General features: G+C 50.3%; 1 protein-coding gene across 1 annotated transcript in view; it reads left to right on the top strand.

The window, feature by feature from the left end:
- Positions 1-17,991, top strand: part of SYT13 (synaptotagmin 13) — a 39,332-nt gene extending 21,341 nt beyond the window's left edge. Inside the window, exons 2-6 of the mRNA XM_059929663.1 lie at positions 6,726-6,951; positions 9,594-9,728; positions 11,198-11,499; positions 15,716-15,845; positions 17,687-17,991. Of these exons, the coding sequence (XP_059785646.1) occupies positions 6,726-6,951; positions 9,594-9,728; positions 11,198-11,499; positions 15,716-15,845; positions 17,687-17,991 (1,098 nt within the window). The remainder of the gene's footprint in view (positions 1-6,725; positions 6,952-9,593; positions 9,729-11,197; positions 11,500-15,715; positions 15,846-17,686) is intronic.
- The last annotated feature ends 1,560 nt before the right edge of the window (positions 17,992-19,551 follow it).

The following is a 19,551-nucleotide window of genomic DNA, read 5'->3' as shown; positions in this document are numbered from 1 at the left end:
AAAGAGAAAGACAAATACCATATGATATCCCTTATATGTGGAATCTAAAATAGGATACAAAATGAACTTTTTTACAAAACAGAAACAGACTCACAGACATAGAAAACAAATTTATGGTTACCAAAGGGGAAAGGGGGTTGGGGGAGAGATAAATTGGGAGTTGGGAATTAGCAGATACAAACTACTACATATCAAATAGATAAACAACACGGTTCTACTGTATAGCACAGGGAACTATATTCAATATCTTATAATAAACCATAATGGGAAAACTATGAAAAAGAATATATATATTCTTTTGTGCTAAAAAATATGAAAAAGAATATAGATACTGGTCCCAATGCATAAATCAAAAACTTTACATAGACTCCAGGGTCAAATAAATATTTCCAACATTCACCAAGGGCTTGCCATGCCAGCCTCTGTGCTAAGAACTTACACCCAGTTGTCTTTTCTACTCCTCAATCCAACCTCAGGAGATAGGCACTATTATTAACACCCCCTTTTATAGATGAAGACACCAGGGGCACAGAGAGGTTAGTTAATCAGACCCAAGATCACACAGCGAGTAGCTGGCAGAGTCTGGACTCCACCCAAGCTATCTTGTTTTAGAGCATGAAGTCTGACCACAAGGCTGTATTTCAAACTCTTGTACGCATGTTAGTGTGCATAATTACCAGTGTCAGAGCCCAGAGTGACAGAGGCTGGCAGGTCCCTGTCCTCTGACCCAGCTCCCCTCTGAGGGGGACTTTGCCGTGCTGAGCTTCAGACCCCGGCCACAATGGCCCGTGTTTGGCCTCATCTGAAAACTCTATGTTCAACTCTCTTTTACTCTGCCATCTCTTTTTTTAAAGTTCAAGTAAAAAGGGCAAAGCCATCCATTTCCATTTCCAGTTGGGACTGTTTCCCCCACCCGTAACTTCCTGGACGCTGTGATGCTTTAAGATGGATGCCCCAGAGTGAAAACCTGAATTAATAAACAGTCTTTAGGTGAAAAAAATTAATCATGTCACAAAAGGGGTCACCTGACATCTTTAGTAAGGTTAAACGTTTGTTTACAGATCATTAACTACATAATTAATTTCCTTTTTATCAACATAAGCCCCATAAAAAAGGACAGCATCTGTCTTGTTCACTTCGATGTTCCTAACACTTAGCGTAGGACCTGGCCTGTCGTAGGGCATCAATAAATACCTGTTCATTAAATGAAGGTGTGTCCCTCCCCACCCATACCGTCTGTCTTAGCCTGGACGACAGGAAAGCTGAGCCTGCCGGAGGCCTCCGGGCTTTTCTTCATCAGCAAGTGCCATCCCGGGATGCAGGAGGGAGGAGAGGAGGGGGGGCACGCACAGGGAGCGCTACTGAGCCGGCCACCAGCTGGTGTCAAGGGCGACTGCTGGATCTCGAGGTGTCATCTTCTGAAATGTCACTGAACTGTTTGGGAGGAGTAGCGAGGAAGAAGGGAGGAGCCCACAGTGGTCGAATTCCCCCCACGGAGTTTTAACTCTTGACACATCTGGGTTGCCCTTGGGTGGACCCAGAGTGTCCTTGGGTGTCTCACACCTCAGCAGCCACAGAGAAGCCCAGGGCAGGTGCAAGAGGAGTGTGGCACGGGCGAGACATAAGACACTTTGGGGCTGTGCCTATGTGAAGCCGGTCGGTGTCCGCGCAGAGCTGGCCACGTGGGGAGGAGCAAGTGGCTCATGGCCCCGGAGACAGGCGAGGAGGGAGAAGCCAAGGATACAGATCAGAAGGGGCTGATGCTCCAATGAGGGTGTCCCTCCCATCTCTGTACCTGCAGTGCCGAGCACAGCTGGGCATTCCCTAATCGTTGAACGCTTGCCTCCCCTGGAAACCTTCCCTGATTCATCCTGCATCTCTATTTCCAGACCTTCTTTTCTGGGTTCAAGGGGCATTTAGAAAGAGAATCCCACTTTGAAATCTTGCCCCTCCTACATCGGCGGTGTAAGGCTTGAACTCAGGTCCTCCCATGGGGTTTGCCCTGCTGAGCACCTCCTTCCTCCCAGGCATTCATCCGCTCCACCTATAATGCCTTCCCAGGCTCCCTCCCTCAAGCCCCAAACCTCTTTTCTGCTTCTTGGGCATTGAAGTTTAAGCTATTTAAGTGGAAACATAGATGCACTTGAAAGATGTGGTGGAACCAGGGTTTTGAAACGCAACAAATAAGATTGTACAAGGGAACGAGATAGGTAATCAGCTGCTGCTTTCACTACTTGGAGAGGCTCATGTAGTGGTCAGCAGACTCTGCTTCTCGCCTGGTCAAGGGCTATAAATCATTCTCCACTAAAGACAGCCATTGCTGTACAGGATCTTACCAAGGCAGGACAAGGATAAACAGTAAAAGAGGATGCCTTTGGCTGGATGCAGAGGGGCTCAGGGAGATGTTTGAGCCTTACGGTAGAGTTTCTCTACACCAAGGTCATGATCTCCTGTGTTGCTCAATAAAAAATGCATTGCATCAGTTCAGGATGCTTTTGGCTGCAATTCACAAAGACCCCAATCCAAATGGGCTTCAACAATAAGAACAACATTATTCATGTAACCAGAAGTACAAAGGTAGGACAGCTTTCAGGCTCAGTTGAGCTTAATGACACTGTCATCAAAGACATAGCTTCCTTCTGTCTCTCTACTCTGTGGTCCACCTTGTCGGCTCTGTTCTAAGACTGGCTCACCTTGGTGTCGCGAGGCAGGGCCACACACCTCCTATTCAGCAGGGGAGAAAATCTCTTCTAGTGCCGTGGAAAGCAAGTCCTTTCATTCTGTCTGGGGTGGCTTCCCCAGGGCAGAAACAGTTCCCAAGATGATGCCAAGAACGAATAGAATCAGACCAAAGAGAACCCCCCTCCCCACCCTTGCCCCGGAGCTGGGGTGGGACCCAGAAAGCCTGGTGACCTGGAGGGAAGGTAGAGGGAGAAGGGAATGGATATTGACGGACACCCAAGAAAAGCCTAGCCCGTTGCAGGCTCCTGAGGTTCTCAGGGGCACACAAAGTGAGACCCACTGTGTAGGGAGGAATTCGAACTCAGGCTCTGCAGAGACTTGAGGTGACACAGACTGGACCTCACTCAAAACTGAGCCCAGTGATTATTTCCCTATTAAAAATGAAAAGTCAGCCAAATTTGATCAAACTGGGAATTAATCAACATAGCCCTTTTCTAAAATGATTGAACTGAGATGAAACCAAGTGTAAATGTAAAAGTGTTCCCTAGACCAGCCCAAGAGCCTCAGTTCTGGCCGCAACAAGTGACAGAACAGGGTGACTCTGAGAAGAGGATGTGGTCCAGTGGCCTGTGGGAAGCTTCCGCAAAGGAGGGAGTCTTAGCAGCCCGAACCCCGCGATGCTGCAGTTGCCACTTAGAATCCAGCATCCAAAACAAACAAGGACTTATTTTTTTGAAAAACAGCTGCAAGGCAGTGGAAATGACACAATTTGGAAGTGAAAAATATCTGGAGGCTTGATTTTATACTGCTCGTCAGTTGTATGACCTTGAACTTCCTCCATTCTCCGCTTCTTTATTGTGAAATAGAATAATTAGCATAACTCAGATGAAATATTAGAGGCAAGCACCACTTTGTGGAGGACAAGAAGACATGGGGACATCGGTCATTGCTCTGTGTGTCTCCTCCCGGGGCCCAGCCTTCCTCCCCAGCCCTCCCTCTGCCTTCCAGACCCCCTCTCCTTCAAGGTCTATCTCACGCCCTGGCTCCTCCTTGACCTCCAGGACTCCTCTGCCTGCCCCCTGCAGGTATCGTCTGCTCTCTCCCACCTGTTATTTTTTTGTTTTGTTTAAACCCTAAATCACAAAACAATTTATTAGTTTTCCTTTCCTGGGAGCATTAAATACATTTGAATTCAAATGTTAAATTATTTTAATTTGATTTATAAAGTAATTTTAGAACATTTTAATTTTTGGTCAAAAGTCCTTAGATTTTTTTTTTTTAACATCTTTATTGAAGTATAATTGCTTTACAATGGTGTGTTAGTTTCTGCTTTATAACAAAGTGAATCAGTTATACATATACATATGTTCCCATATCTCTTCCCTCTTGCGTCTCCCTCCCTCCCACCCTCCCTATCCCACCCCTCTAGGTGGTCACAAAGCACCCAGCTGATCTCCCTGTGCTATGCGGCTGCTTCCCACTAGCTATCTGTTTTACATTTGGTAGTGTATATATGTCCATGCCACTCTCTCACCCTGTCACATCTCACCTCTCCCCTTCCCCATATCCTCAAGTGCATTCTCTAGTAGGTCTGTGTCTTTATTCCCGTCTTGCCACTAGGTTCTTCATGACCTTTTATTTACACAGGCTGTCTGCTGCCTGCTTCTGTACTGCAGTCCCAAACTGTCAAATATACTCTTATTTACTCTCCTGTTTGTGATTGTCTCCCCAACTCACCTGTACCGGCAAATAAAGAACAGCGTCTCCCACCTCTGTAGCTCGGCTTGTGGGAGTGAAACAAGCCTTGAAATCACCTGTCTCTTGAGTGATAACTCAGAGGTGAAATGACCTGCCAAAAGTCACTCAAGCTCAGACGGTTGGGTCAGTACCAGAAGCCAGGCCCCTGGATGCCCAGTGACACTCTCAATGTGGTGGAGGTGCAAAGGGGACCTGACTTTGCAAATCATACAGCTCCTCCCAGGGTGCCTAGTCGAAATGTGTAATAATGACAAGCGTCTCTGAAGGGTGGGTGCTGCCTGGCAAAGGCTTGAAGGCAGAAGAAAGGTTGGGAGCCACTGGGGCAGTGGGCTTGGGGGCCAGGCTGGTCTAGGCTTGATCTTGTCACTGCCCGCACTGACTGGTCCAGGGCAACCTTGGTCCATTGAAGTCGGAAGTGCTTTTCGAGCTCATGCGTGCCAGATGCACTCAGCAGAGATCAGGATAGAGGTGTCCTAGCTTGGGCTGCATTATAGCCTACTGGGCAGTGTTTCCAAGCGAGGAATGAAGTGTTTTATCCTCTCTAAGCCCCTCAGGGAGTTCTGAAGGATACGTGAGGCAATGCAGGGACTGCAGCCCTCAGGGTACCCGCAGGAAGTGGGTGTTCAGAAGAGGCTGGCTCTTGCTTCTCACCCCTTTCGCACCTTCTCATGGACTCTCCATCCATTGTCCAGTCAATGAGGATAGTTAGGAATGCTCCCATCATCAAGTTCCAGCGTCCTTCAGGAACGGTTGGGGACAGAGTCTCAACCAGGGCAGAATGTCCAGGAGTTGTCCTGGGGTGGTGAAATGTACAGAGTGCAAACACACTAAACCTGAACTTTGAAACAATGTAACCACCGCCCCCCTCCAGGACTGCACACACTTCCCAGCCTCTCAGTCACTCCCGCCACTGGGTAGAGCAGCCTTCATGCCTGGCCAGTCCCTCCAACAGCCGCAGAGAGCGGAGGGGCAGGAGGACAGCGTGGAGGGCAGGCAGCTCCTTGGGGGCTCTGCTGTGGGTTGTTACCTGCCTCAAACTGAGGGCCGTTTTGTGGGCTGCCCACCCAGTGTGCCAGCGTCTCAAGCTCTAGATCTGGTCGTCCACCCCCAATTTCCTGGGGACTGGGCAGGTCCCCAGTATTGCTGCCTGTTAAATAACTTTGAATCCCTCAAGTAGGAGAAATCTCAGTCCCCAGTGGAGACAAAGATAGAAGATTCCACTCCTGTACGAGGCAGCCTTGCTGACTTAAGACTTGACAAGCAGGTGGGTCTTTGTGTAAAGAAAAGACGCGCTTTCCTCCAGGTGGACCTAGCCCTACCCCAGGGCACATAGCTGGGCAACGGGTGCACAAATTGCATTTCAGCCCCCACTTGCTCCTCCTCCAGACATCTTTGTGCAGTGCACAAAACACACAACTGAACATGGCAGCCCTAGCCACAAGTATGTATTGTGTGCTCCCTGTGAGCAGACACTGCAGGAGCAAGACAAGACATAATCCCTGTGCTTATGGAGCTCACATACTAGTGGGAGAGACTGACCACAAACAGGCCAGGCTATGGTGAAAAGAGTCCAGGGTGAGAGAGACGCTGTAAAGCAAAGCGCTGGATGTGGTGATAAGGAGGGACAGGCTTGGAGGAGGGACTTAATTTAGAGCTGGTGGAGGTGGGGGTGAGTGGTTTGCGGGGAGGAGGTGGGGGCCAGAAGCCAGACCCAGAAAGAGTTCAGCCTGCTTGAGAAGCAGGTCGCTCAGTGGCTGGAAAGGGGTTTGGGGGCAGTGCCAGAAAGATGAGCACGGCCAGGCTGGCCGAGCACTTACAGGTCACTGCAAGGAGTTTGGATGTCTTGCAAATGTCTGTGGGACCACAGACATTTCTGAGCCATTGGGTGGAGAAAGGGTGGGGGAAGAGGAATAAGAGAGAAAGACTAGGAGGAGAGAAAACAAAGAGGCAGGGAGCACAGAGGAGAGCAGTGGAGGGAAGACCACCGTGATAGGCCTGGGGAACGCCTGCGGGCACAGCTGTAGGGTACACAGGGAATGGATGCACGCGGGATGGACGAACAGGGCTGACATCTCAGCGGGCCCTGGCGTGAGTCATGATGTTGGGGATTCTGCTGCACTTGGAGATGACATTTTGCCTTCCCAAGTCATGGTCCTCAGAGCAGAAAGCAACCACAGCCCTCCCTCTGCCTCCCCTGAAAGCTCAGGTCATCTACTGTCATTTCTGTGGGTGGGAACAGGCAGGAGATCCTCTCGTGGACTAATCAGAGTGATTTGTGTGTGCAGTTCAACGTCAAAAAGTCCACAGAGCCCGTTCAGCCCCGGGCCCTCCTCAAGTTCCCAGACATCTACGGCCCCAGGCCGGCTGTGACGGCCCCCGAGGTCATCAACTACGCTGACTACACGCTGAGGACCACAGAGGAGCCCGCTGCACCTGCCAGCCCCCAGGTCCCGAATGACAGCCGCCTGAAGAGGCAGGTCACAGAAGAGCTGTTGGTCCTTCCTCAGAATGGTAGGGATCTCTACCCCCCACTCTTCCGTGGGCAGTACTGAGCGAGGGGTGAAAACATCTCTGTAGATGGTGGGCATGGCCAGCCCCAGTGTCCGTGGCATTGGACACTGGGCAAGCAGTGGGCACAGCACCTTGGAATGACAGCCCTTTAGCCCTTTATTCCCCGCATGTTCCCACATTGCGTCTCCCCAAGGCCTCCAACTTTCCACTGGGAAATGGAGAGTCCCTTTCAAGACGTGGGCACCACTATAGAGAGGGGCTAAAGAGCTGCGGTCAAACTACGGGCTTCAGAGTCGTGGGTTTAATCTCTCCCCTTTTATATACCCATTGTGTGACCCTGGTCACGTTGCTAATCTTTTGGGGGCCTCAATTTCCTCGTATATAAAATGGGATCATACTATCACCTGCCCAGTAGGGTTGTTGTAAAGTGTAAACATAATAATGCATAGAAAGTGTTTAACTCAGAGCCTGGCCCAAGGATGTAATCAAAACATCATCATTATTATTGTCTCTATTCTCCTTCTCATCAGCATCAACATCAAGAATGTAACACCTTTCTGTGTATAGCGCTATGCTGGACGCTGGGGCAGATATGGAAACAGAGACAGTGCCTAACCCAAGGGAGCATGCAGACTTTTATAAGGAGACAAAAAATCCAGCCAGGAGAACGGATTGTTACATGGTTTGGGGTTTTGTTTTGTGTGGTTGGAGAGGGAGATGGTGCAAACAGAAGCAGCGTAACTGGCTCCTAAGGCATCTTCTGGTCTGGGTCCAGCACCACGCTGACCAGTGAACAGGTGCCCCCCACCAACCCAGCCCAGAACCACGGTGATTCTGCTGGCGTTTCTTCGAGAACAAATACGGGTAGTGCTGGTGGCAGGAATGAATCCTGGTTGGCTTTTAGCCTCCAGGTTTGCCAGCTCACATTTTAAAATAAACCCATTGAGGCGTTGAGAGCTTAAGCTTGGAGGGTGGGGAACAATTTGCATGAGGACCCTTGGGAGTGGTAATCAGAATCAGAAGCAGAATCACAGGGGGGCTCCTCTTTCTTGGGAGCCCCAGATTTCTCAAGGCTGGGATGAAGCCAGGCTTGGACACTCTCCACCAAGGACAGCAGTAGAGTACTTCAGAGTCTGAAACTTGGAAGAATTCAGAACACATCCATTTGTTTTCTCTTTCTGGTTCCTCATTCCTTTCCCCACCACGGAAGGCAACAACCACGTTCTGATTCCACCGAAATCTAAGAGCTGATTGGTTCAGCAAATACTGACCAGAGGCCAGGGTGTGCAGAGGGAGAGGACGCCAGATTAGACACTGTCCCCATGACGTGCGCAACTCAGTCTACTCCCACCATCAATGATCCGCATCAGCCCCTTTTAGAGCTCAGGGTCCCGATTCTTTTTTTTTTTTTAATTTTTATTGAAGTATAGTTGATTTACAATGTTGTGTTACTTCCTGCTGTACAGCACAGTGAATCAGTTATACATATACGGGGTCCTGATTTTTGAAGCTGAATCTGCTTCTGCATTTCCCAGGGGTGCTGGGTTGGGTTTGATCTCGGTTTGGTTTTGATTCTGAAGGCTGAAGCAGTCTGAGACCCGAGAGCTCAGGGTGCCAGGCAAGCCCCCTCTGACACTGTCCATGTGCTGCCCTTGGAAGCCACCCGGGTCCTGGGTGGGTGTGTGTTTGGCTTCACACATTGCTGCTCACATCCTGGTCAACCCGTTCCTTGCTTAGACGCACCAGGGAGATTCTTCACTACTTGCAGGAAACCAATAATGAACCGTTTTGGAAATTAAATACTCCTTTATATTTCTGCCCTTTAAATTAGTCCTGAAAATCAAAAAAAATGTTAAATTCCAATTTGCTACAAGTGGAGTCTCCTTAGCTGCTGGGTCCTTTCATTCTCATTAGCTGCTTGACCAATGAGAACCTTCCAGATGTTTGGCTCCTGTCCAAGTGAGGGGCAGAGTGAGCAATATTTGTAGTTTTCAGAACTTCTGAATTAAATTCATGCATTCAGCAAGTATTTACTGAACATGCTCTAAAGTCAAATCCACTATCTCCAACCTTGCCCTCCAGTATCTACTCCTGCCTGACTGATTCTCTGACATTTATTTCCAGCCATGAACTCCCGGGGAGCAGGGATTGGACTCTGTGAGAGACACGGAGCTGGAGATGGGCTGGGGAATGATTTGCTTGAAACAGGATGATCAGGACCACACAGTCTGTGACAGTTTCTCCTACTAAAAGCTCACCAGGGGCCAGGCCCTGGGCTAAGTACTTTCTCACTTTATTTCATTTAATGCTCACAGGAACTCCAGGAAGGAGGAACCGCTATCATGCCCATTGTAAAGATGAGGAAACTGAGGTTCAAAGAAGTCAAGTAACTTGTCCAGGGTCCCATAACTATTATGTAACAGCTCACGTCTGATGCCAAAGCCCGTGTCTTGCCCACTGGGCTGTGATGGTCCCTTGAAAGGTAATGCCCGGGACCACAGGTGGTCCCCTGGTGCAGCCACCATGGTTTTGCAACTAATTAGGAAGCTTTGGGTTTGGATTTGTGGCAGAGATGGAAAAGGCATGATCCGGAAAACAGGACCCCAGCGTGGGTGGGAGTAATGGCTTGACCTTCTTAACAGGTGTGGTGCAGGATGTCTGTGTCATGGAGACTTGGAACCCAGAGAAGGCTGCCAGGTGGAACCAAGCTCCCAAACTTCACTACCGTCTAGACTACGACAGGCAGAAGGCTGAACTATTTGTGACGCGCCTGGAAGGTATGTTCTTAGCTGACTTTCACGGCCTTCTGTGTGCTCGTCTCCCCAGAGCATCTGTGGCTGGAGGTAGCACTGGGTACTAGATTAGCACTCTGTAACAAACAAGACCCTGACGTGTGTGATGCTGAGACACACAGGGGTTTTTCCTCTCTCTCGTATACCGGTCCAAAGTGGAGATTCCTGGTTGGTGGACATCTTTCCTCCAAATAGTGATTCAGGGACCGGGCTCCTTCCACTGAGGCCTCCTTGTCATCTGTATCTAGCAGGTGGAAGGATGGGGAGAACAGGGAGAGGGCACAACTGTTCCTTAAAAGCTGTATCCTACGTAAGGTATGCATCACGCCTGCTCACTTCCCATTGGCTGGAACTTGGTCACATGACCACTGACTGCAAAGGAGGCTGGGAAATGTGGCCTAGCAGGTGCCCAGTTAAAAGAAGGAATGGGTTTTGGTGAACAGCTAGTCATCTCTGCCATAGATGCCTTTGACATTGGACAGGGCCTGTGCTAGACACAGAGGGTATTCTGAATGGTCAGCAAGGCTTTTGTAGTCCTTGAACCAATCAGTCTTTCCTACAGGGTCAGGATGTCCCTGGTCTCCCTACCCTGACAATTCACTTTACCATCAGCAAACAAAGCTAAGACTTTGCAAAGGAATCGGGGCTAAAAAATGCACTACTCTGTGGCTCCTGGAAGCTAGAAGCTGGGGACAGGATAAATTGGACTTTTGTACTTAATTTTATTTTTTTGAGGGAGTGTTTTTCGTTTTTACTTCTTTTAAGATTTTTTTTAGTGTTTCATATACTTTCTTACATTTGGGCTTCACAGTAGTCCCATTTTACAGTTTGGAAACTGAAGTCTAGCAACATCAGGTGACTTGTCTAAGATCACTCCAACGAACTGGTGCCAGAGCCAGAACTAAGCCCAGCTCCCTCGAAGCTCAGTGCAGGGCTCTTTCTATTAGGACACACGGCCTCAGTTCTTCATCTTCTCTGCCTGGGTAATGCCAGCTACCCCTTCTCAAATTATCATTGAGGAACCAGTCATAAAAGCTCCACAGGTGCAAATTTCCACACGGGGAAGCCTTAAAAACACCAAAGTTCAGAATGTAAAACAGCAGTCATGCGGTAGCGGCCAAGCGATTTATATCACAGGTAGTTGTGTGGTAAATATTTAATGTAGAGAGCAAATGAATTATGGAATCAGCAGCAAGACTGATGAAAATCATCAGCAGTTTGTGGGCCCTGGCGCCTTGGGGAAATCTCAGAGTCATGAGGAGGATCTCCGATTTCTAAATGTCTTACTGAAAGGCGATTGCACGAAGCCAGTGTCGTCAGCCCCGGCGGGGTCTTTCAGACACCCAAGGTCATGACAACTAAGCCGGATTCTGCAGCTCACAGCAGGGCCCTACTTCTCCCTTCCCCTGGTCCTCAACAAGCCCTACATCTGGCTGCTTTCTCCCCGGCTGCAGCTGTGACCAGTGACCATGACGGAGGCTGTGACTGCTATATCCAGGGCAGCGTGGCCAACAGGATGGGCTCCGTGGAGGCCCAGACGGCCCTGAAGAGGCGGCAGCTGCACACCACGTGGGAGGAAGGCCTCGCGCTCCCCCTGGCAGAGGGGGAGCTCCCCACAGCGACCCTGACACTGACCCTGAGGACCTGCGACCGCTTCTCTCGCCACAGTGTGGCTGGGGAGCTGTGCCTGGGCCTGGATGGGGTGTCGGTGCCTCTGGGGGCCGCCCAGTGGGGCGAGCTGAAGACTTCAGTTAAGGTAGGGCTGCCTCTCCCCGGGAAAGGTAAAACCTGTTAGTGGCGCGTGGGATGCAGCACTGGGCCAGTGCTCATGGAACAAACTTCAGAGAACTTCCCAGGCTAGGGGCGGGGGTCTGGAGAGGGAGGCGGGGTATCAAAGTAAGGTGGAGTCTTGAATAGGGTGGAGGGCTGGAGCAGACTGATAGCTCAGCACTGGGGATTCCTGGTGTCTAGTTTTGCTTCTAGCTTGCCAAGCACACGCCCACCCCTGGCCTCGCCGTCATGGAAGACATCGCATTGTGAGTGAGTTGGCTCTGGTGCTAACAATATTATCCCCATTTAAAACCATTCATACTCCCCATGCACCTAGTGTGGGCCAGGCGGTGCAGGGGAGAGGAGCGCCGGGCAGAGCCCCTCGACTCGCAGAAAGTACAGGCCAGAGGGAGAAGTTGGAACAGTTGATGATGACAGTGATGTTGGCTATGACGATGATGATATCTGACATAAGACATCTAAGAGGGGCCTAACTGAAGCGCTCTGACGGGGAGTTCTAAAAGGCCTGGTGTGCAGTGGTGCTTGTGCTGGGCTTTGAAGGAGTGACCAGTGCTGGGGGGTGTTGGTTGTAGCCTGGGATGGTTCTCCCCACCCCTCTGCTGCTGCAGAAGCCGTGAGTGGGAAACAAGCGTCTGCTGAGATGCTTCGCTGTTCAGAGAGAGGTTCCTTGGAGAGCAAATCATCATTCCCCACAGGCCAGGACAGTGAGGGGGGTCAAGGAAGGTCAGGGCTGCAGGACAGTGTGTGGCTATTTAGGCCCCCAGGTCCAGGCCTCATCCAAGGGTCTGCCATGATGGTGCCTAGAGGGAACCTTCTGGATGACCAGTCTCTCAACCAGCTGGTCAGTGCCTTATCTGGAGACTGTATAGCCTACAAAGCCTAAAATAGTTACTATCTGGTCAGGAAGTTTGCTGACTCCCAGACTGGAGTAATAAAAATACTAACAAAGACACTAATTTTTGAGCTTTTACCATCTATCAGTTGCTATGCTTCGAACTTTACCTAAGTTCTGTCCCTAATCAACCAGGCGGAAGTGACACCAGGACTATGGCATTTACAGGCAAGAGAACTGAGGCTTAGAGTAGCTCAGTGACCCGCGTGGGGTCTCCCAGCTGGGACCTGGCAAGCTCGGCCTTGAGGCCAGGTCAGTCTGGTTGTAAATCCCGGGTTGTCCTCCTGCCTCTGTGGGATGTAAGTGCACGACAGTGTACGAGACGCAGTCAGCAGGTGCCTTTCCTGATGAACTCTGAGGGAGGAGAGAGCACGCTTTCACTCCCCACCTGCTCCACTTTTTGCTGTGATATCTTCTTCGCCTTATCTTCCTCTCTTTCCCAGCCTCAGAAAATTGATAAACACTGACAGGCGCTCTCAGCTGGACCCAGGCTGTTCCCAAGCACACTCTCTAATTAGTGTGTGATTTGGGACTTGTGTGGAATCACAGCCTGGGCCCCCCCGGGAAGAGGAACCCGACACTTTGGTTTATTCAGCTGGTAAACCAGCTTCCTCAGGAGATGGAGGGGCTCCACCCCAGGGCTTTGGAGAGTTTGGTGCTGCTCCAAAATGGTAGAAATGCAGCCTATCTGTGCAGAAATCCCAGGCACCTAACCTGTTTCCATCCTTTCCCCTAGAAGAACAAAAGTTATTCATTCATTCCACAAATACCTTGCCCAGTTCCCACCATGTGCCAGGCACAGTGCCAGGAGCTGGGGACACAGCAGTGATGAAGACAAAAGACCTGCCCTCACGGCTCATCCATCCTAATAATCATCACACTCATGGTAGCTGTCACTGTTCCGCAAATGTACTCCCACATCCACTTGGACCGCTGGCCTGCTTGCCATGAATGTGAACAATCTCAGAGGGCAGCGTGGAGTCAGAAGTCTGAGATGGGGCTCTTGGTGTATGAGAGAGCCCCAAGGCCAGGCTAGGGAGCCCCTTGCCCCCACTAGCTGGAGGGTGCGGGCTGATTTGAGCAAAGTGGGTGGAGCCATCAGTTGCTGTAGCCCACATGTTTTTCTTCTCTTGGTCAGAATGGGTTAAAGGAGGTGCCAGCGGTGCCCCAGTTCTCACCGGAAGACACTCAGCCAAAAGTGGCATGTGCGTCACCAGGGACCACAGAGTGACCCACTCCAAGGGCAGCTGGAATGATTCATTGAGAGCCCAAGAGAAAGATGCAGGGGTGGTGGGTATGGGAAAAAACAGAGAAAAGATGGAGAAAGAAAGAGGGTTATTTTTGTCAGCAGGTACTACAAACAGCAGAGCCGAGAGGGCAGATGCTGTTAAAATTCTCCAGCTGTGGCACAGCCAGCTGGGCTCATCTGGGGCTCTTGGCTCCCTACACAGAGGTGACGAGCCCTTCACGGGCTGATGGGTCCAGGCTTCTCTCACTCGGTCACCCTGTGGCCACAGCCCAGGCCAACAACTGTGGACCTCCAATAAGTGATCTTGAATCAGGAGGCTGGTGCCCATCCCAGCTCAGCTGCCACCCCTCAGTACACATGCCTGAACTCAGTTCCTTTAGTGTGAAATGAGAGGTCTGTCCACCGAGGATGCTGGAGGACCACGGGTTTAGGACTGGGGCTTTGCTATCAGACCAGACCCCCATTCAAGGCTCGGTTTTGCCACTTAGAGGCTACATGACCTCAGGCAGTGAAGTGCCCTCTCTGAGCATCAGGGTCTTATGCTTAAAATGGGAGCCAGGTCAGTATCCCTCTTAACTCTTGTTGTCAGGATTAAATGGGATGTCTCACCCTTCCTTCTCACAAATATGTATTGTGTGTCAGCTGTGTGCTAGGTGCTGGGGATGGCTTTGTGGAGATGAAGGCTCGGGGGATAGACACTGTAATTGCACCCAGCACAGAATGTGTAATGTTAGCTGCTACACTTAATGCCATTACCAAATTCCTGGCATCTCCCAGAATCATTCCATCGTATGACTAGCCACTTAGGGCTAGTTGAATTGTTGCGGTCCTATTGAAGACATGTTTCCTGCATGAAAGGTGTGACCCCGGCAGAGGGCTGGCCAGCTACTCCATCCAGCTTCACTCCCTAAACCGAGACCGGCTCCCATTCACCCAGAAACAATGTTGCCACTTAATCATCTCAAGAAGTAGTGATTGTCCTTCCTTGATAACTAGCGGTAATCGTCAAAGCAAGGGGACAGGTGCTGTCGTGTGTGCCAGACACTGTTCTAAGCCGTCAAATAGTTACTCATTTAATTTTCACAACCCCATTGGGTGGAGATATTATTGTTCCCATTTTACAGATGAGGAAATGGACGTTTTGTAAAGAGAAATAACTTGCCTAAGGTCACACAGCTAGTAAATGGTAAGATTGGAACTGAAACCAGACAATCAATTCTATACTCTTAGCACTACCCTTGGGCTGTGACCTGCTTCCTGTGGTGTCTCTTTCCCTCGTTGTCGTCCCTCAATGGATTTGTTGAAATTCCAAGCAAACTGTTGTAGGAATTTCAGTGGAGACACTCTGTAAAGCTGCAGATGGGGGATGGGCATGCTGGATGCGTCCCGGAGGCATCAGCACCTCCTGCAAATCACAGTTACTGCCAGTGTCTCTGGTGTGGTACCTCCCCTCGTATGCCCGGCCTTTTGTTGACACGGTTGGCCATTCTGTTGACCAAGCCAGGCCCTGCTCAGCATTAGTACATCGCATTATTGACTCTCTCAGCCCTGCAGGGCCTGGAAGGGATTATTTTTTCAAGCAGAGAAATGTCTTACAGCAGCCTGCTGCCCCAGGGACCTGATGAGTCAAGGCAGTGGTTCTCAAACTCTGTTCCCTAGAACCCTAGGGCTCTATACAGTCGCCCCAGGAGCCGGGGGCGGGGGTGATGAAGGTGAGAGGGGGTCCAGGCACTCTGGCCCTGCCACATCCTGAGTGGCATCTCTTTGATCTGTTTTATATGTTGGATTTGAATATAAACTATTTGGAAAATCACGTTTTGTGGCAAATGAAAAAAACTTGTATTGAAACACATGCTACACAGAATTCCTCTGTGCCTTCCTCCCTTCTGCGAGGGTGGAGAAAGCAGTACTGATGGGTAAATGGTTTCTAGGATGCCCGTTGGATACGAGGCTAGTGTGATCCCAGCCTCAGCGATGGTGAGGGGGTCAGAAGGCATCCCTAAATGAGACTCACCTCCTGCATCCCCTCTTCTGTTTCAGGAGGCGTCTGCAGGAACGGGAGAGGTCCTTCTCTCCATCAGCTACCTCCCGGCTGCCAACCGCCTCCTAGTGGTGCTGATTAAGGCCAAGAACCTCCACGCTAATCAGTCCAAGGAGCTCCTGGGGAAGGGTGAGTGAGGTGTGAGAGGGGAGCTAGGGCCCCTCCCACTGCAAGGAATAGGTGCGGGGGTGGGGGGTGGCACCTGGGAGGCAGTGGGCACAGGTGAGCAGGGATGTGGAACGTCAGTACGTTTGTGGAGTCAGCCTCAGCCGTGTCCTCCACCCCAAACGTACACACCAATTTGGAAGGACACACTCACTTCTCTAAATTCACATCCATTCATTCCTGGGCCGATCCCACCCACTGGGGCCCAGGAATGAGCTAGCTGGGGCTCCCTATGTTGCAGATCCATGACGAGAAGAATCAGCCTTACCCATGGGTCATAGGAAGCCAAGGATCAGACTGTAGCCAGGGAGTGGAGTGTCTGGGCTGTAGGGAAAATTTAGCCCAGCCCTCGTCAACCAGACCTGGCTGGACCCACCTTCCAGGCAGGTGTCGGGAAGCCAGGGTTCTCCTTCTCCAGTTTCAGCTAGCCGCCACTCTACTCCCCCCACCCACCCTAGGCTCCTCTCTCTTCCCAGCCTTTGCCAACCTGCCATCCCCACACCAGCTGAGTGTGGGCGACACCAGAAAGCGTGTGGGTGCACAGGCTAAGGCGGCGTCTGTGCATATACCCAAATAAACATCTCCTCAACACTCTGGAAGCCTTGGCTTTTCCTTCTGGATACCGCAGCACACGCCGCAAGTCTTAAGGACCAAACAGCCTCTCCTGTCAGAGCAGAAAAGCAGCATTGGTCAGTCCTATGATACTTGGACCGGGAGCCAAGGGCTCAGAGCAGGATATAAATAAATAGATATTTATAGCAGCAAACAAATAAAGAATTGCCTCTGCATTCAGAACCTTTGAGCAAGAGATTTTTGGCGAATGAAATCAGAAGAGTTGGTCTGGCTGACAGATGCCTGAGCCAAAGGTCAGAATTCAATGCTTTTCCTCATCCCCTCCAGACAATACTTTGTCTCCTGCTCTTTTTTTTTTTTTTTTAAATCTTTATAGCTCCTGTCAGGACAATTACAGCTGAGCACTTTATCTCTCAAATATCTCTGCTGAAATAACAAACTAACCGCCTGGGGGTGATAATTATAGCAATAAATACAGAGTAACAATTATTCTCACATTTGCTTCCGAAACCCTGACTAATGAAAACACAATCTGAGTCCTGCACCTCATGATGTTACCAGAAAGCTTGTCTAGTGACCTGTTGGCCAGTCTCCTGGGGTGGAGAGTTCTACTGGGGGTCAAGGCAGGCTGCCCTTACCCTCCGCATGAGGTCGGGATCCTCAAGTAAAACCTGCAAAAGAACAGATGAGAAGAACTCAACCAACCAGTAGGAGACCTACTATCTTAGGAACAGACAAAAATGCTTGGACGGAGAACCAAGGGGGTGAAGACATAGGGATGGCTTAGTGTTTCTGGTCTGAGTTTAAAATCAAGCTGCAGGACGTCTGAGCCATCATCCTGGGCCTGGTTTGATGTGGGACATGAAGGCACTCGGAAGGGCTCACGACAAACTTTCCTGGCTATAGCTTAGCGTGACCCTGTCATGGGCCACCTGATGACCAGCCATATATATTGTGCTATGGTCTGTTCTCCACACTTGAGGCAGGAGATTTTGCCGTACCCCCATGTCTAGATCAGTGTCTGCCATATGGTGGGCATTTAATAGCTGTTGAATGAATACATGGCCCATGGGGTGGGGGGAGGGGTGGTAGAGAGGGTGCCTCAGTGCAGATCTTGAGCCAGAGACCCTGTCTCTCCATCCCCAAGAGGGAATATCGTCCCAGGCCCCACCACGCCCCAGAAGCTCACTCTCGGCCCTTCTCTCTGTCTCTGTCCCCCTGTTTCTCCCCAGATGTCTCTGTCAAGGTGACCTTGAAGCACCAGGCTCGGAAGCTGAAGAAGAAGCAGACAAAACGCGCCAAGCACAAGATCAACCCCGTGTGGAACGAGATGATCATGTTTGAGCTGCCGGATGACCTGCTGCGGGCCTCCAGTGTGGAGCTGGACGTGCTGGGCCAGGGTGCCGAGGGGCAGAGCTGCCCGCTTGGGCGCTGCAGCCTGGGCCTGCACGCCTCAGGCTCCGAGCGCAGCCACTGGGAGGAGATGCTGAAGAATCCGCGCCGGCAGATCGCCATGTGGCACCAGCTGCACCTGTAGGCGGCCGCCCAGGCCGCCACCCTCCTCGGGCACAGCCCGCTCCCAGCCCCACTGTCCTCTGCGACCTCCTCTTGTGCCCCATTCGCATTCTGACACCAGAAGACAGATGTGTGTGCGAAGACCAGGACCCTCTTCCTCTCCCATCACACTCCTGTTTCTTAAAAACGAGCAAGGCAGGGCAGGGCGGAGACGGGACATTTGGGTCAGGAGGAATGCGTTTTGCTTACCTGTGTTACTGAAGAGACACTTATCATATACGGTCTGTGTGCAGGTTTTGCAGTGGGGGTCAGGCCAGATGCAGAGAAAGCTTAATCTGGGGAATAATGGATGCAAGGAATGTGGCTTTTTAAAAATAAGTGTGTCAAAAAGGATGACAGAAATGATGTATCCTGGATCATCTCATAAGAATTAGAGATTGTCAGGGTGGATGGAATCTTAGCCAGCATGAAATCGTGCTACTGACCCAAGGCACTAACTAACCCAGCAGTTCTCAAACCTTAGTGTGTGAAGAATCACCAGCAGATTCCCAGGCCCTGTTTTAGACATTCTGAATCCGTAATCCTGGCTGAACCCCAGGAGGCTGCATTTTTAACAAACACAGAGTAGTTTGCATGCCAAGGTTGGAGCACCGCACTTGGAGAGAACCCTTTTACAACATCCCAGACAGGGTTTCACAGTCCTCGTCAGGCCCCCAACACCCTGGGGCTGCCGGTGCCAATGGTGGACATCTCAATTGTTGATATAAAATTTAGGAGCCTCCGTTTTTAACGTCATCATTTGAATTCTTAATGTTTTCATCTGTGCTTTTCAGATCCTGCTCTTGGACTGAATTTTGTGCTTTCTATTGAACAATTGTATTGTTTCATCTCGAAATCAGTTTATGTTATACTTGGGGAGACCTTCCCTGACCAGGAATAGGTGGGATCCCCCGTTAGTTATTGGATGCTGGTTGTCACGTCCACCAGCATCACCAAAGTGACCCTCTGAGTCAAACGCATCCCTTCTCAGCATACCAGCCACTTGAGGAGGAATTCAGTTTGGGGCACATAGTAATTTAGTCTGGCTCTGTGGAGGTAGAGAAGGAAATGAGGTCTTTTGCGAATGTGCCCCTGTCCCTCTGTTTTTAGGACCTATCACTTTCATTAGTAAATAATGAGCAGCTAGGTTTCAAATCAATAGCTAATTATTCCAAATAGCTGTCCACATCATTAATAACACTATGAGCCTTGCTGAGTGGTTATATTCTTTGCCTGGGAACCAGGATTCCTGGGTTCTGTTGTTGACCGTCCATAAAATAGGACTAGTGACGCGGCAGCTCTCTCTCTGTGAATGATGTGATAGATGAAATTGTACTTGAGAGCTATAGGCATCCCTGGCTAGAGACAAACTCCAAGGCCACCAGCAGATCATCTTTAAGCTTCATGTTGGGAACTGACCATGCCCGGAAAGTGCCAGAATCATCCCAGGCATTTCCAGAACCATGGATTCTACATTTGGACTCTTTAATACTGACATCTAAACTCTGGGCCTTCAGATGTCGCCCAGGCCCCTGACCTAAAA

The sequence above is a fragment of the Balaenoptera ricei genome, chromosome 8, assembly GCF_028023285.1.
Source record: "Balaenoptera ricei isolate mBalRic1 chromosome 8, mBalRic1.hap2, whole genome shotgun sequence".
Taxonomy (NCBI): Eukaryota; Metazoa; Chordata; class Mammalia; order Artiodactyla; family Balaenopteridae; genus Balaenoptera; species Balaenoptera ricei.
Note: the sequence above shows the minus strand (reverse complement) of the source record. Positions and strands in the feature narration are given on the sequence as shown.